Source organism: Salvelinus sp. IW2-2015, linkage group LG6.1, assembly GCF_002910315.2.
Source record: "Salvelinus sp. IW2-2015 linkage group LG6.1, ASM291031v2, whole genome shotgun sequence".
NCBI classification, from domain to species: domain Eukaryota; kingdom Metazoa; phylum Chordata; class Actinopteri; order Salmoniformes; family Salmonidae; genus Salvelinus; species Salvelinus sp. IW2-2015.
This window is the reverse complement of record NC_036845.1, coordinates 14,427,854-14,446,850: the sequence shown is the minus strand read 5'-3', so window position 1 is coordinate 14,446,850 and position 18,997 is coordinate 14,427,854. Positions and strand designations below refer to the sequence as shown.

General features: G+C 41.1%; 1 protein-coding gene across 1 annotated transcript in view; it reads left to right on the top strand.

Moving 5' to 3' along the window:
* The window catches only part of LOC111965151 (diacylglycerol kinase beta-like), a 43,623-nt gene extending 24,626 nt beyond the window's left edge, over positions 1-18,997 (top strand). Inside the window, exons 20-22 of the mRNA XM_023989170.2 lie at positions 4,456-4,520; positions 17,368-17,458; positions 18,502-18,997. Coding sequence (XP_023844938.1) covers positions 4,456-4,520; positions 17,368-17,458; positions 18,502-18,726 — 381 coding nt within the window. The 3' untranslated portion in view covers positions 18,727-18,997. The remainder of the gene's footprint in view (positions 1-4,455; positions 4,521-17,367; positions 17,459-18,501) is intronic.

The following is an 18,997-nucleotide window of genomic DNA, read 5'->3' as shown; positions in this document are numbered from 1 at the left end:
TGCGTCTGCGTGGTGCTACGCACCTTTAAACTCATCAACAGCAGAGTCTCTGTCCATCTTCAACATAATGACACTGATTACACCCAGCTCGTGTGGGTCATTACTGATAAATGTCAGGGGAAATACGGTAATTGACATTTGCAGGTTGGGAGACGGTGGCATCTTGGTGTTGTGACATTCGAACATGACGGGGAAATGAGGGATGCATGTCCTTAGAAATGTTAGTCAAATACCTTGGCTTTGTCCCGTATTGACGAAGGTAGGTCCACTTAACAGACGAAGGGGTTGTAAGCATTGGAATAAATAAAGATAATTTCTCTCATAATTCCTCAATATTCGTCGTGGCTTGAGGCAAAACATGTTTTCTGAATGTATGTACAGATATTGCAATACCCTTCAACCAAAGAAGGATAGCAGCCTTAGCAGAAGTATTACTTTAAGCCATTGCAACCAATAGACTTCATTGTTATAACACTATTTTCATGGCCTTCTAACAGTGGGATTAGTATCTAACGAACGTGTTGACAAATGAAGTTGTTTGCCCAGGATTAGGAAGATTCTGAGCTCTCGATGGAATTGAGTGTGATATATTTTGTGTCACATTTCACATCAAATCTTGCTTTCCATTGGAAAGAAACACTGAATACAATAAAGATTACAAAACAAGTCAAGCTAATAATTACCTCAGAGATTATGCAGATGAAGAAAGATTGTTTCTGTAATGACATTTCTGTAGAGTCAAACTCTGAGGATCAGTAGCAACCAAAAGGTTTCACTGTCGAGCCACAGAAAAGTGTAATCATAAGCATCTTATTCTTGGATTTCAAACATTTCATGTGCAGAGTGCACATCTTTTTTCATCTTAAAAATTCTAAGCATTGCATCACAGGTTGGCATTTATTGTTGTTATTGCACTGAAGTCAGCTCTGCAGAATGGTTACCAGCTGGCACAGCCACCAAGTCATAAAATTAGATTTTAAACCTAACCTTAAATTAAGACCAAAAATATAATTTTTGTTTTCCTGAATTTTTACAATATTGCCATTTTTGCAGCTGGCCCATCCAGCGGAAATCGCTAATTTCAGATTCATGACAATAAGCATCAACCTGCCATTGCATCAGGCGTTGAAGGTGGCTGGGGCTTTGCACAAACCGATAGGCGTCTGTTTGAACTTGCACAAGCCCAGGGGTTGGTGAATGAACGGGTAACAGTGTTGGATGGGGAGAGTATATTTCAAAACGTATTTTAAACCCACCATCCCTGTCGAACTTCACAAAGTACCAGGATCACCTACAACTTCCTCTTCCATTTTTACAAGATTTACACCAAACGCCAAGTCATAAAATCTTCCCAATAGACCATCATCCGACCACATCGTCAACTATTTTAGCACACCTCCTGTTTCCTATCCTTCCAATCCAGCCATTCCGTCCAGTTGAATGGAATTAATGGTGCCATCCCTTTATGAGGACGTTAAAAGTGACGTGAAGTGTAATGATCTCAATCAGGGCTTAGTGTGCTGAGGAACAGACCTAATCACAGAGGAGGTCCTAAGATGATGCAGTCAGTTCATCTAATGACCCAGGCTCGCATGTCAAAGTCATTACTCTCCCCGTGAAGGAGAGTCATCAGCTGCCTGAGCACCACTCATAATTGGACTAAACTTTGAGCTATGAGGGCACATTACATTACACATGTCCTGTATTAATTTGGGTGCCAGAGTTTTACAATGGTAATTATTTGAAGGCGTCCCCAAGATGAGTGAGAGGGAGCGTGAGAGTGAGACTTCCTTGTCCTACTGCTGTTTGGGGATTGAGGTTGAAGATGTTTGTATCATCAGCTCAGATGATCTACTGTTAATGTCCTCTTATTGTACATATGACCTTGCGATACATTACATTGGCCCTAAGGGACAAAGTAGCTTTAGTGGAATGTAGTTGCAGTAGCAGTCCATCTAGTTACAGTTAGAGACTGACGGGAACTTCTACAGGAAGGATAGGAACTTCTACAGATGCACCATTGAGAGCATTCTGTTGTGCCGTATCACCGCCTGGTATGGCAACGGCACCATCCGGGACTGCAGGGCTTTCCAGAGGGTGCTGTGGTCAGCCCAACACATCACCGGGGGCATGCTGCCTGCCCTCCAGGTCATCTACAGCACCTGGTGTCACAGGAAGGCCAAGAAGATCATCAAGGACCTCAGCCAGCCGAGCCACGGCCTGTTCACCCTGCTACTATCTAGAAGGCGGAGACAGTACAAGTGTATCAAAGCTGGGACAGAGAAACAGCTTCTATCTGCAGGCCATCAGACTGTTAAATAGTCACTACTAGCTGGCCTCCGCCCAGTACCCTGCCCTGAACTTTAGTCACTGTTACTAGCCGGCTAACACCCGGTACTCAAGGCTGCTGCAATATGTACATAGTCATTGAACACTGGTCACTTTAATAATGTTTACATACTGTTTTACCCACTTCTTATGTATATACTATATTCTAGTCAAGGTTCATCCTATATAACTACTACCGTAAACACATTTTCCATTCATATACTGTCCATAATGTCTATACACACCAATGTATATACACACCGAACTCTGACATTGCTCGTTCTAATATTTATATATTTCTTAATTCCTTTATTCGATTTTTTTGGATTAGCGTGTATTGTTTTGTATTTCTAGGTATTACTGGACTGTTGGAGCTAGGAACATAAGCGTTTCGCTACACCCACGATAACATCTGCAAAATATGTGTACGCGACCAATAAAATTTGCTTTGATTTGACGTATTGTATACAAGGTTATAGTGTACCTTCTTCAATTTGGAGGTTACTTGAAGTGGTTGCTCACTGGTTTCTGAGCTGCAGTATATTTTCACAGATTTCAAACCAAAAGGGAAACAACTCCTCCTTCCTTGCACTCTCTTGTTTTCAGTTATTGTCCTGTTTGTAAGAAAATCAAGTTCCAATCTTTCAGATATATCCATCATCTCACCTTTTCTGGCTCATGTTGAAGATAAATAGAGTCTGCGGGGATCTTGGAAATTCTTTGGTCTTTATTTAACAGCGTCTTGAAAAGACATCAAGAAAACGGCATTGATTTTTTTGGTTTCTCCTACATGTTGTACTGAGAGCTAGCAGGGGGTCATCCCTGTGGCTGGCGTTTCAATAGAGCCACTCAACATGGAGCGGGTCAAAACAGATTGCTCAAGTGGGGGGATAGGAACAAACCCGAAAAGTTTCCTGAAGTTTTCCCCCCTTTTTGTGGTTGAAGACTATTCGTCAGTTGTTTTTACTTGGCAATCATCGTGACTCACAAAGACCATGGTAAATTCTAGTGAGGTTTCATCTTCAAATGGCCCAAGGGTAGTCTACTTTTTTGGTAGCATTTCATAGAACACACAGATTTTTCAACAAACAGGCACAGATTTACTTTCCTTAGATTCTCTTGATTAATAGAGTAGCTGTCAATCTCACAGTCTGTCATTCTCATCACACATGCCTGCACGCAAACACACACACACACACTCACACTCAACAATGCCAGTGAGTCTACCAATGTGGTGCACTTCTAGCCCCGGGTCAGAGAAAGAGAGAGAGAGAGCGAGTGAGAAAGAGAGAGCGAGAGAGAGTAAGAGAGAGAGAGAGAACAAGTTGGTTGCCACGGGAGCCGGCAGCATCCTGTACGTTGGGAGCTGTGATTACTAGCAATGTGTGTTTAATTAATTAGCCTGTGTGGAAAGACGGCGTGCTGTTCGTCAAGCTCTCTGTCAATACCCTCATCCCTGGCTCAAACCTCAACCACCYCCCGCCTTCCAGTTGGCCAGGAATTCAAAAACACCCTGGTTCTGTTTAGGCATATCAATATGCATCGGGCATATGTGTCGTTTTTTGGGTGCAATAGAAAGTTGGCTGAGATGCTTATCACCAGAGGGGAAGAAGTTGACTTTAATTGGTGTTAAAAAGCCATCGTATTGATTTTAGTACCAACATCTTGTCTATATTTTGCGACATCTTTGTATCTCATAAATTAATTAATTTAAATAACAATATCCCACATGTAAATGTAAACTCTTTTAGTCTTGTAGCTTATTACAAAATGAAAATATTTGTATTGTTTTATACCCCTAATATACAGTACCAGTCAAAAGTTTGGACACACCTACTCATTCCAGGGTTTTTCTTTATTTGTACTATTTTCTACATTGTTGAATAATAGTGAAGACATCAAAACTATGAAATAACACATATGGAATCATGTAGCAACCAAAACATATTTTTTTACAAATAAATTACAAAAAAATGGAATGAGTAGGTGTGTCCAAACTTTTGACTGGTAATGTACGTATACCCCTTATTTATACAGTCATTGGTTAATAGGCCTTTTCCACTGTATAAATTAGTATAAAAATCAAAGTCATTGCTGAATCCATGTTATTTTCTCTCCCTTATTTAGGATGCTTCCATTGCACATCGGTTCCACATGATGAGGGAGAGACACCCTGAACGCTTTAACAGCAGGTATGTGTTGTTGGGTTTTAACCAACACTTCACCAACACTGCATGTTAACTCCTCTCTCCCTGTTGACTGTCAGCACCTGTGAAGCTGCCACTTCTAACTGGTATATGGTTAGCTCTGGTATCTCCTCTCTCTTTCCTCATACTTTAGCCCATATCTTACTGAATTTATTTTGTTTACCACAAATATATTTAGGAGCCAAGCGGATTTTGCATTGGTACAGGGGGACTTTTAGATTGTTTGATTGACCAATGTATACAGCTAAAACATACTAGGGATAGTTCTGAAGTGGATCATTCATTTAGCAATATGGGGAAAAAAAGTGGCATTCAAAACCTCTGGTAGTGTGACACCTGTGAACAGAAATACTCACCAAGTCAGAAAGCTCTATACAGGGAAAAAAGCTCTATTGGTCCTTTAAAAAACATGGCTGGAAGCCTCATATTGCAATAGACTCTTTCTTCTTCTTTTCTTCAGTAGTCACTTGATGCAGTAAATGGACATGCCTCATATTTAGCATCTGTGATTACATTAAATAGATGTGTTCACCGTTGGAGATGAGCAAATGTGGCATCTATGTTCCCATCAATATTTAACATGACCAATACATCTCCACTAGCAGTAAGGAGTAATGGCGTGGGTAATTGAATTTGCTTGGGTAGTTTGACATCATGTATCTGTCGGAGTGATGACACACAGTCTCCTAATAATCCCATTCGTATTCATTTATCATATTTACTCTGACTTTAGTTCAACATTTAGCAAACTATTATCCACAGGTTCGTTTAGGCTACGTGATCTGCAAGGGTTGCTGCAGTGCAAAATGATATATGGGAGAGTACTCAAATTTTCCTTGTATTGCAGTTTTGTGTTTTTTTTCTCTCCAGTATGTGTGTTTTTAGGCATATTCCAATGCTAGTGTAGCCATACATTGAAGGTACAGGTTTAGCCACACTGCATATTTTTTTAAATCATTGGGTTAAATCTCAATTCCCAAACTGTTAATATCAATCAATAACACTATATGGCTATATATATGAATACACAGGAACAAAAAAAACATGTATACAAAGACATCAAAGATATTGTTTTATACCATTTTTAAGCCCATGTGAAAAATGATTGAGATATTTAAAGAAAATTGTACCATCTGTTATTTGAATTCAATGAATAATTTACAGGAGGGAATGGGTTTAGGATCTCTCTATTACACACTATCCTTGCCAATTGAATAATGCATGATTATAGTTTTTCAAGGTAGCATATATTTTGTTGGATTTGTCCAAGGGGCTCATGTCCATTGCAAGTAGAATGCAACTTATCATGGAGCCATTTCCTTCCGAGTGTATGAACAGTGTTCAATAGTGGGTGTAAGGCAGAGAACACTGTCTGTACAGGATAGAACATTTGGGCCTGTGTAAAGCCAACACCAAGACACATGAAAAGTTCACAGCAGTCGCAACTCAAAAACACAGCCTGACACACATTCCCACATGTCACAGTTGAACTGCACATACATGTATGACTCTTCCAAATCAGATATATTCACCATCTCTCAGTTACTGTAGTACTGTCTTTCAGCAGCCATCAGGCCTGGCATGAGAGGCTACTAAGTTACAATGAATGGAAGAAGCATCCTCCCACTCCATTCCTCCCTTCCTCCCCCATCGAAATCACAACAGAGACTGCACTACTCTCTTTCTCTCAGTCTTTCTCTCTTTCTTCAGAGGATATCAATTACATTTGTCATCGGGTTGACCTTAAAGAAGACATACATATTTGATCAGGTTTAATTAGCAACAAAATAATGGCATATTGTGTTTTAAATTATGAAACGAGGGGATTTGGTTGATGAATGTAATGAATGCTGGGGCCGGGCCGGGGGTGACTCCCACTCTGTATTGGCACCTCTGGGCGGTTATGAGGGAGAATGTGTGAAGATTTGACACGTCGGCAGATAGATTCATTTACTGACTGCAGCCTGACCAAGAGGTGATAATGAGGTCGAGGATTAAAAGTAAGACAATCAGTCGACCCGTGACGACGCCACACACTACCTCCCTCTGCCTAGTTAAAATATACTGCTCCTTTTTCTATCTCTCTTTGTTACTGATCTCCCATGTAATTACACACTAATCTCTGCCTCAGAAAGAGAGAGAGAAACTAAGGGAGGGGGGGGGAAAGAGAGAGAGATGGAAAGAAAGAAAAATACATGATTATAGCGAGATAGATTCTGTCGTCGTCTTTGCCATTGTACCCTCAAAAGCAGTTACACTTTCAGCCATTTTCAATAATCTGTTAGCAACAGTTCAATGGCCACCGACACGGGTCTGTGTTCTAAGCCTGAGGTATTGTATTTGATGTATGGCAGTCTATTACTATTACTACTACTGTCTTAAGCACGGGTTATATTACCACTCTCCCTCGTGTAGCCTGTGGCTGTTCTGTTGAACCACTCTGGCGTTAACCTTTCCTGGAGGCACAGGGAAGCCCAGGCATGGAGCGCTCTTTAGCATAATGAGTGTGTTCATCAAAGCCTGCCGTGCGCGCAGGGCCCACTGGATCCACTCACACACTGCCACACACACTCCCAAACCGCTTCCCCACAGGGCCCCTGTGGACCCGGGCAGGGGCCGCCCTCAGACCTCATTTGAGGATGAAATCGTTTGTCTGACCAGGATGTCATCTATAATTAATGGCCACTTGTGAGTGTAATTTAGAGAGATCTCACCTGTGGCTCTGTCCCCGACCCAGCGTGAATGTACACACAGTCACACACATGCGCATACATATACTGTACACACAAAAATGAACAAACGCACACACTCACTAATGAATGGACACACACTCACACACTGGACCTCAGAAGTGAGCCACCAGTCTTGTTCAGTAAATCCCATAGACTCTAATTCTAACTGGTTGGTATGTAATATTTAATATGATACCTCTATACAGGCTTGGAAACAAAAGTTGTAGAATCCTTTTGGATTCCAGATATCACCCTTTTGGGTTCCAGATATCACCCTTTGGGCTTCCATGTGGAACCGTTTCCACAGAGGGTGATACATGGAACCAAAAAGGGTTCTACCTAAAACCAGCCGAAGGATAGCCGAAGAACCCTTTTGGAAACCTTTTTTCTAAGATGAAAGCCCGATAGTAGTCTCAATGCCCTCTGATTTCTCACATTGTAGCAGCAGCTCTTACTGTCCAAGACCCCAGCCACACATATTGACTCCCCACCACTTCTCCAAAAGTCTCCTAGTCCCTGTTGTGTCCCCCATAGCCCCTGCAGAGCCACCAGCTGGCTACACGGTTCCCTTCTCACACCTTCCCACCAGCAGTATGTTCACGTGTAGGGTGACAGATAACAGACAGCAAATAATGTACATTAGATAGATAGTTTATAGATTTTATGTGTCTGATTATTGTAGTCCCTGTATTATAACAATTGATAGGACCATATCCCTTACACGCCATTCTGTTACTTCAGTACATTTATTGTGATGAATCTAGAAATATTGGTATTTCAATATTGGACAAAAAAACAAAACAAGATCCCTCCTTATAGTATGAGCTGAGCTTTGTAACAGAAAAGTTCCAACGACAAGGACAATTTTTTATAAACTCAGATAAAATGATTCGAGCTATCCCAGGAAACCATCAACATTCCCAGAACATTAGCTAAGATTCCCATTTAAGTTCTAGGTAGGGTTTTATTAACATTATGATGATAACATCCCAAAAACATTCAAATGTTTTTGATAACATTTAATTACATGGATGAAATGAAATGCTGTGTGTCTATATCACCTTGTAGTTGGCCTACAATACAATCCTCAAATGCAAATTGCCATTAAATCTGTAGAGAAACATCATTTGGGCTGTGTTCCAATCTGCTTTCTTATGCTTCAAGGAACTAGAAATATGTACGCTGAGAATGTTGTGGTAATATTAGGTCAAACTTAAACATAACGTTTTCGAAATGATCTTGAACTGTTCTGAGAGCTTCCAAGACAATGTTAATCTGGAGGTGAAAGAAACTCATAGATGTTTAGACGAGGTGCTGGCTAGCGGAGTAGAACACTAGAAAAAGAAAAGGAGAGCCACACCCTCTAGGAGCTCAGACGCAGTAATTGAATAACCAACGTTTTGACAGACAAGCTGTCTTCCTCAGGGTACCTCCAAGACCAGGTAAAATATATATTGTGTGAACGTCAATAGAATAGTATGCTAAACCTAAAACAAATAAAAGTTATAAAAACAGACTCATTTGGAAATTGTGGAACATTGTGCAACATTGTGGGTATGTTCTGTGCAACCTTTTAAGTACAATACGTGAGTATCACAAGAATATTCTTGCAACATCCAGACAACTCCCATAACTTAATTAAATGTTCTGGGAACCTTTAAAAATGTTGGACCAGGTGTTCGGTCAACATTCTTAAAACATTAAGGGAATGTCGAGTGCAACCTAACTTAAACATTGAATGTCATCACAACTGAGCATATCTTGTACCCACCCTGTTCCCATAACCTAATGAAATGTTCTGGGAACCTTTAAAGAACTTAGAAACGATGTTCTGTCAACGTTCTTGCAACATCAAAGGAATTTTTTGTGCACCCTGATACAAACATTATCTGAATGTCAGCACAACTGGACAGTTTTAATGTTTTGGGAACCTTGTCATATATCCACAACGTTCCCACAATCTAATGAAACATTCTGGGAACCTTTAAAGAACAGACTAAATGTGTTCTGGGAACGATCTTGCAACATCAGGCAAATGTTTTATGCAAACATTGTATAATCATTCGCAAGACTGGACAGTTTTTGTGTTATGAGAACATTTGCTGCAACTTAACAAATGTTCTGGGAAATTTGACAAACACTATTGGTTTGCTGGGAGGATACTGATATTATAAATACACCCAGGGATCATTTGCTTGTAGTTCAAACAAACCCATTCATTGTACTGTTTTATTTGGCATATCTCTTTAAGAAAGGGGAGACAACACGACACAGGCCATTTCTCAAGCTGCCAGTCAGAGTTGTAGCACTCGGGGTGGTGTCATGTTAAACAAAACAGTGCATTGATGCAATGCACAAAGAGTTGGTTATGTCAATGTGATATTTATCACCTCTGATCAAAAATAAATTAGTGTGAAAATAAGGTCATAGATCACGGGGGCTTAGATTAAGTGTCAGAGGGGAAAATCAATGGCTCTGTGCCTCATGCTAACAGTGGACAGTAGAAAGAGCATTAAAGAGTATTACAAGGTGCTGTGGCCTGGGGATAGCCTAGCCATGCTACACTGAAGCCTGTTTGCCTTTGACACTTTTTAATACAGTGACAAGACAGGGGTTTATAAAGTAGATGAGTTGATTGATGAGGAGAGAACAGGGGCATAATACTGTGTTAAGTCTGCGCAGGGAGCTGCTTGCTTCAGTGGTTGGTGAAACCTGAGACAGTGTTGTCTTTGACATTGCAGTTGTAGCTACAAATTGTCTCTCGTGCACTCAGTGGTGGAAAAAGTACCTTTCTTTGTTTATCTGATCTTCAAAATGAACTTACATTTGCGATATATTATAAGTTATGATATTATGGACACACTCTGGTTAATGAAACCCCTTTATATTCACTTTTATTGCAAAGTCAAACCTCTTGACCCACAGTAAAAGTATCAACCTGTTCAGACGATCATTTTCAGTTGATTCTCCATTGATCCTCAATGGCCAGGGAGCTTCTCCCTGTTCTAGCTGTGTTTCAGATCATGGTGCTGAGCGCCAGTCTATCAGCACATAAAGGATGGGAATCCGATGGGGCCAGTGGGATGCTCCTAATTATCTAATGAGCAGGGAGATAAGGCCGTGATTTGTTGCCATGGCTCTCTTGTTAGGTTAAGTGGAGGGAATCGACAGGACAGTCAGATGTCGACTCTATCAATTCCATTTATTCCCATGTTTAACTACTACACAAAGTTGTAGACGCCAAAGTGCTGCGTTTTGGTTTTGGTTATATTGTACTGTAAAGAAGTCAATGTGTAGTAGTATATGTTGATTTTGACTTTATCTATTCCCTTGTTTAGCTACATTCAGTAGACTTGAGGARGACAAAGTGCTGCGTTTTGGTTTTGGTTACAGTAAAATATAACCTTGATATTGTACTGTAAGAGTGAATTTGCTGTATAAACCACTGTATGTTTTACAAGTGTTTTAGACATCCTATGTTAAGTGGAGGGAACAAACAGGACATTCAGATATCAGCTATCTATTCCCATTTTTAACTACTACAAAGTCGACTTGAGACTGTCTAGAAAGTGCTGTGTTTGGTTTTGGTTATATTGAACTGTATGTGCTGTGTGTACTGTATGTTATGTGTTTTAGACATGCTGTATTAAGCCTATTACTGTGGTGATAAGTGGTGCACTGTACAAAAGGTAATGTACATCAGAGGAGAGTAATAGCCTCTTGAGTTTGCCTCTCATGTAAACAGAGAGAAACTTTCCGCCTGGCAACCAAATAATACAGCTGCTTGGAAACCTGGGTAGTTCCCCTGTGTCTTAAAGGTCGCAGTGCTTCAGATGTGCGAGAGCCTCTTGAAAATAACAAAAACAAACCAAAACAATTTCACCTCAGCGAGTGCTGCAAATTATTTGTCCAACAGCTCACTGCAGGTGTAAAGACTGCACATTGTTTAGTTTCAGTCACACCACAAGTTGCTTTGTTTTTTAATAGACTCGTGAACAGGCCACCACATTTGTTTGTTTGCAAATGATGCTCATGTCTGCATTTGTGTTTTGTCTGCGACAGGAGTGCTTGTGTGTTTTCGTTCTCGGCTGCCATAGACAAGTCTCTCATGAGAAGGAACCAGACCTGGCTTCAAATAGTATTTGAAATAGCCTACATTGCGCATTTGCTTTAGCCGGTCTTGTGTTAGGTCTGCTAAGCACACACATTTATGGTGAGGGTTGCACATGGAGCCCAGGGCAGCTGTTGGAAGTGATGTTTGAGAGATGCTAGATGTGTCATTGTGTAGTAGGCCCTCTCAGCACGCCCCATGTCTTCCCCCACTGTCTCTCGCTCTCTTTCGCTCTCTCTTTTGCTCTCTTTTTCCCTCTCTCGCTCTCTCCCTCTCCCTCTCTCTCCTTACTCCTCTCTTCCCGCACCTATTGACCATCTTGCACATTATAAATCAACATTGAGCCCGGGCTATCCTGCAAGTGGCTAATGAAAGCTAATTTATAAAGCAGCTAAATGGCCCTGACAAAACTCCTAATGAGGAAATCAATAATTTAGTGATTGTTACTCTGCTTACACTAATACATCCCGCTTGTAAGGCTTTTTGATTCCAGCGAAAAGAAGGCCATTTTTTATTGTCTTCAGTTCTGCATGTCAGCACTGTGGTAAGGTTGTTTTTTTCTCTCGCGTGCGAAAGCCCCATGATGATAAATCTTCTGTCGGCTGTGTGGTGTGCTTTCAAAGAAATCTCTAAAGAAAGTCAAGCATTTAGCTGTAAATAGACATTGGTGCTCATAAACAGTCTCTATACGGATGGGATGTGATGCTATGAATGTTAGAGCAGCATTTAGTCCGCCATCAAATCAAATGTTATTGGTCATATGCACATGTTTAGCAGATGTTATTGCGAGTGTATCAAAATGCTTGTGCTTCTAGTTCCGACAGTGCAGCAATATCTAACAAGTAATATCTAACAATTCCACAACAAATACCTAATGGAATAAGGAATGGAATGGAATAAGAATATATAAATATATGGATGAGCAATGACAGAGCGGTATAGGCTAAGATGCAATAGATAGTATAGAATACAGTATATACATATGAGATGAGTAATGCAAGATATGTAAACATTATTAAAGTGACTAGTGTTGCATTTATTAAAGTGGCCAATGATTTCAAGTCTGTATGTAGGCAGCAGCCTCTCTGTGGTAGTGATGGCTGTTTAACAGTATGATGGCCTTGAGATAGAAGCTNGCATTGATGCAATGCACAAAGAGTTGGTTATGTCAATGTGATATTTATCACCTCTGATCAAAAATAAATTAGTGTGAAAATAAGGTCATAGATCATGGGGGCTTAGATTAAGTGTCAGAGGGAAAAATCAATGGCTCTGTGCCTCATGCTAACAGTGGACAGTAGAAAGAGCATTGAAGAGTATTACATGGTGTTGTGGCCTGGGGATAGCCTAGCCATGCTACACTGAAGCCTGTTTGCCTTTGAGACGTTTTAATAGAGTGACGAGACAGGGGTTTATAAAGTAGATGAGTTGACTGATGAGGAGAGAACAGGGGCATAATTCTGTGCTAAGTCTGCGCAGGGAGCTGCTTGCTTCACTGGTTGGTGAAACCTGAGACAGTGTTGTCTTTTGACATGCAGTTGTAGCTACAAATTGTCTCTCGTGCACTCAGTGGTGGAAAAAAGTACATTTCTTTGTTTATCTGAACTTCAAAATGAACTTACATTTGCAATATACTATGAGTTATGATATTATGGACACACTCTGGTTAATGAAACCCCTTTATATTCACTTTTATTGCAAAGTCAAATCTCTTGACCCACATTGAAAGCATCAACCTGTTCAGAAGATCATCATTTTCAGTTGATTCTCCATTGATCCTCAATGGCCATCTCACTGGAGCTTCTCCCTGTTCCAGCTGTGTTTCAGATCATGGTGCTGAGCGCCAGTCTATCAGCACATAAAGGAGGGGAATCCGATGGGGCCAATGGGATGCTCCTAATTATCTCATGAACAGGGAGATAAGGCCGTGATTTGTTGCCATGGCTCTCTTGTTAGGTTAAGTGGAGGGAATCGACAGGACAGTCAGATGTCGACTCTATCAGTTCTATTTGTTCCAATGTTTAACTACTACACGAAGTTGTAGACGACAAAGTGCTGCGTTTTGGTTTTGGTTATGTTGTACTGGACAGAAGACAATGCTGTAGTAGTATATGTTGATTTTGACTTGATCTATTCCCTTCTTTAACTACGTTAAGTAGACTTGAGGACGACAAAGTGCTGTGTTTTGGTTTTGTTTACAGTAAAACATGACCTTGATATTGTACTGTAAGAGTGAATTTGTGTTTTAGACATCATACATTAAGTAGAGGGAACAATCAGGACATTCAGATGTCAACTATCTATTCCCATTTTTAACTACTACAAAGTCGACTTGAGACTGTCTAGAAAGTGCTGTGTTTGGTTTTGGTTATATTGAACTGTATGTGCTGTGTGTACTGTATGTTATGTGTTTTAGACATGCTGTATTAAGCCTATTACTGTGGTGATAAGTGGTGCACTGTACAAAAGGTAATGTACATCAGAGGAGAGTAATAGCCTCTTGAGTTTGCCTCTCATGTAAACAGAGAGAAACTTTCCGCCTGGCAACCAAATAATACAGCTGCTTGGAAACCTGGGTAGTTCCCCTGTGTCTTAAAGGTCGCAGTGCTTCAGATGTGCGAGAGCCTCTTGAAAATAACAAAAACAAACCAAAACAATTTCACCTCAGCGAGTGCTGCAAATTATTTGTCCAACAGCTCACTGCAGGTGTAAAGACTGCACATTGTTTAGTTTCAGTCACACCACAAGTTGCTTTGTTTTTTAATAGACTCGTGAACAGGCCACCACATTTGTTTGTTTGCAAATGATGCTCATGTCTGCATTTGTGTTTTGTCTGCGACAGGAGTGCTTGTGTGTTTTCGTTCTCGGCTGCCATAGACAAGTCTCTCATGAGAAGGAACCAGACCTGGCTTCAAATAGTATTTGAAATAGCCTACATTGCGCATTTGCTTTAGCCGGTCTTGTGTTAGGTCTGCTAAGCACACACATTTATGGTGAGGGTTGCACATGGAGCCCAGGGCAGCTGTTGGAAGTGATGTTTGAGAGATGCTAGATGTGTCATTGTGTAGTAGGCCCTCTCAGCACGCCCCATGTCTTCCCCCACTGTCTCTCGCTCTCTTTCGCTCTCTCTTTTGCTCTCTTTTTCCCTCTCTCGCTCTCTCCCTCTCCCTCTCTCTCCTTACTCCTCTCTTCCCGCACCTATTGACCATCTTGCACATTATAAATCAACATTGAGCCCGGGCTATCCTGCAAGTGGCTAATGAAAGCTAATTTATAAAGCAGCTAAATGGCCCTGACAAAACTCCTAATGAGGAAATCAATAATTTAGTGATTGTTACTCTGCTTACACTAATACATCCCGCTTGTAAGGCTTTTTGATTCCAGCGAAAAGAAGGCCATTTTTTATTGTCTTCAGTTCTGCATGTCAGCACTGTGGTAAGGTTGTTTTTTTCTCTCGCGTGCGAAAGCCCCATGATGATAAATCTTCTGTCGGCTGTGTGGTGTGCTTTCAAAGAAATCTCTAAAGAAAGTCAAGCATTTAGCTGTAAATAGACATTGGTGCTCATAAACAGTCTCTATACGGATGGGATGTGATGCTATGAATGTTAGAGCAGCATTTAGTCCGCCATCAAATCAAATGTTATTGGTCATATGCACATGTTTAGCAGATGTTATTGCGAGTGTATCAAAATGCTTGTGCTTCTAGTTCCGACAGTGCAGCAATATCTAACAAGTAATATCTAACAATTCCACAACAAATACCTAATGGAATAAGGAATGGAATGGAATAAGAATATATAAATATATGGATGAGCAATGACAGAGCGGTATAGGCTAAGATGCAATAGATAGTATAGAATACAGTATATACATATGAGATGAGTAATGCAAGATATGTAAACATTATTAAAGTGACTAGTGTTGCATTTATTAAAGTGGCCAATGATTTCAAGTCTGTATGTAGGCAGCAGCCTCTCTGTGGTAGTGATGGCTGTTTAACAGTATGATGGCCTTGAGATAGAAGCTGCTTTTCAGTCTCTCGGTCCCAGCTTTGATGCACCTGTACTGACCTCGCCTTCTGGATGGTAGCCGGGGAAACAGGCAGTGGCTCGGGTGGTTGTTGTCCTTGATGATCTTTTTGTCCTTCCTGTGACACCGGGTGCTGTAGGTGAAGGGCAGGTAGTTTGCACTCGGTGATGCGTTGTGCAGACTGCACCACCCTCTGGAGAGCCGTGCGGTTGTGGGTGGCGCAGTTGCCGTACCAGGCGGTGATACAGCCCGACAGGATGCTCTCAGTTGTGTATCTGTAAAAGTTTGTGAGGTTTTTAGGTGACAAGACAGATTTCTTCAGCCTCCTGAGGTTGATTAATGCCTCATTAAATTCACTTATTAAACTGAACTCCAATGTGTACTACATGCACAGTACAGAATCTACAAAGAGTAGCTAATATTCCTCATTCAAAGACTGCTCCATCTGTTTTTGCCAAGCGAAAGATGTTTGAACATCTTTCTTAACACATGTTGATAGATATCTTCTTTCCCCCACTTAATTCATGCTCAAAGGGGGATGAGCTGTGAGTTATTATGACTCTTTCAAGGCTCACCATCTCTATGGGCAGAGTGCAATAAGTTGAGACAAGTAATCTTTGCTGACCAAACTGAGGCTATCAGAGCGTTTAGTAATATTGATTCACCTTGTAGGCCTTTTAAACCTGGAGAGTCTATAAGAAATCCTGTCTTCATAGATATTGTTGTTCTCTGTTCTGTATAATAATTTCCCTTTGTGTATTAGGCCTACAGTTATTAATTCTCACTCATCGGTCCACGTGGAGTATTTCAGAGTTTCCATTTGCTTTGTTTTACAGCTTGCTCTGTCTTAAGGTGTAGCCTACATTCTGCACCAATCTTCAGATTAAAGTCTGGGACAGTATTCAGAAAGCATCTCGGGGTAGGAGTGTTGGTCTAGGATCAGTTTGACCTTTTTAGATTGTAATGAATGGACAGCGGGGACCTGATCCTAAATCTGCACTCCTGCTCTGATACGCTTAATAAATACAAGCCGGCTCAGTAAAGTAAAAGCATATAGGCTCTATACAAAGTATCACACTGTTATAAAGACAGATGGTGACTCTAACTAGCAGGGTCATTGATCATCAGGCTTAGCTCTGGGATCATGTGTCCCTAGGAACCCGGGGGAGCAGCACCCCAGTCCTCAGTTAATTGAAGGGCCAGTTAGATTACCCTCTCTCACCCCTTGCTGTGTTTTAATGCTAGGTACCCACCCCACATACTCTAGTGGTTAATCGCCTTTACGTTAGTCTTTGGGCTTCTGCGTGTGTGAGACATTATGATTAATGAATGACGTTGTATGTTTTTGGAGATTGGATTTTGTGAATATGTTTTAAATCCAATATCAAATGTATTTTAAATTCTCAAACAATAGTGGATGGTATTCACTGTAGCGGGTTATAGGGCAGCAGGTAGCCTAGTGGTTTTAGTGTTGGGCCAGTAACCGAAASGRTGCTGGTTTGAATACCCAAGCCAACAAGGTGAAAAATCTGTCGATGTGCCCTTGAGCAAGGCCTTTAACCCTAATTTGCTCCATGGGCGCCGTACTACTATGGCTGACCCTGTAAAACAACACATTTCACTGCACCTCTCCTGTGTATGTGACGATAAAACGTATTTTATTATTAGATCATTTTTGTTGTTGATACACAATGGTGGAGAATACTTCCAAGTCAATTGTGAAAAGTCTGAAATAAATACATTTAAATACAAACTGTACATGAATTAAAGCTATTATAGACAGAGAGCTATTCCATAAAACGCAGACTAACTAAAAGAGAGGAATTGCGAGGAGAGAGAGGGAAATCGCTTCATCCACTTTTTGTATTGCTGACTGTATGGCAGTAGATTTTGATGTGGGAAGAGATAGATTTTTGTTTCCTCCTAGTCCCCTTACACTTCTTGTTGTCTTGTTTTTCAGAACAAAGAATAAGCTGTGGTACTTTGAGTTTGGCACTTCTGAGACCTTCTCGGCCACATGCAAGAAGCTCCACGACTTTCTGGAGGTTGAGGTAAATACAGCTGCCTGCTTTCAATTTTGGGAGATTGGGACTAAGTGTTTTTATGCCATTTAATGCTATGACTTGTCATAGCATGAATAAGCAATAATTCAACATAAACTACATAAACTACTCTCACTTGTACTGGTCTCTGCAACAATAACACCTACTGTTATTAACATGCAAAATTAAGTCTTTTGAAAGCAGACACAATGCAGTGAGAACAAGAGGCAAAAAGTCAAACACCTAGGTACAATCTCCCAGGGAGAAAGAATAATGCCTCTAATCTAGTGCACACCATTTTAAGACACTGAGCACCAGCCACCTCCTGATCCACAAATAGCCTTCCATTTGTACCAATTTCAGTCTGGAAGTGTTGAGGAGGGAGGGAGGCCTCCCCTCTCCCCCTCCCACTCCCCTAACGGATCCTCAGCCCAACACACAGGTAATTATCCCGGCACGGCCCTGCTGTGTGTGATATTGAGGGATAATGAAGGTGGTGTCTAGCCGATCCATCTCCCCCTCCTCAGAGCCATCAGCGGTGGCAGAGGTCTTCATTAATTAGCCGTGGATGGCTACTTAGTATGGTACTGAAGGGGAGCAGGTTTGGTGTGGAATACAGGCCATGTATTTAAACTCCACTGAGAGAGGACAGAGAAGTGGCCTGTTATTATACAGCTGGCAACTGAGGGAATTCCTAATATGGATGCCGTACTAGTATAAGGTTGTTAGGAGTCATGGCTGGTGGCAGGTCCCCTTCTGGTGGACATTTCCAGCTTGTCAAAGATCAAATGGCTTCGACATAAACTGTTAATCATCACTCAGCAGTGAAGGCTGCCAGATGAGTGGTAAAGTTTTGATAACACCTAACTGAGAAGCTCTGGCTCAAGCATAATTAGCATGATCTACTTAATGTTATTTCATTGCTACACAAATGTTTCAAGAGGAACATTTTGATTATTGATTTGATGTCATCCCTCTCTCTCTCTCTCGCTCTTGCTCCCTCCCTCTTCCCTCTCTCTCGCTTTCTTTCCTGACCCTTATCCTTTGTAAAGTGCGACGGCATCACTCTGGACCTAGACAGCATCTCTTTGGAAGGCATCGCAATTTTAAACATTCCCAGCATGCATGGCGGCTCCAACCTGTGGGGTGAGAGCAGGAAAAGGCGGAGCAACCGCCGGGGAGGGAAGAAGACCCAGGATAAGAGGACAACAGTGCTGGACCCCAAAGAGCTTCAATTTGCTGTCCAAGGTAGCTATCGTAATGATGGATACTGGTGAATTTGAAATGTATTTATTGCAATTCCAACTTTGAGGAAACATTGTTCACATTGCCACATTTATTTTACATGGGGTATTTTACATAGGTCCTTTAAGGTCTTTTAAAATGTCAAAGGCTTGCTCATATTCAGGTATGCCTCTTACAGATCAGTACTACAACCAAACATACACAGGATAACACCAGGCTTGAAATGCTACAACTCAATGGCTGATTGGCTGCCATATTGTGTATAGATTTTTTAGCATAGAAGACCCTTTCTCCTAATAACCT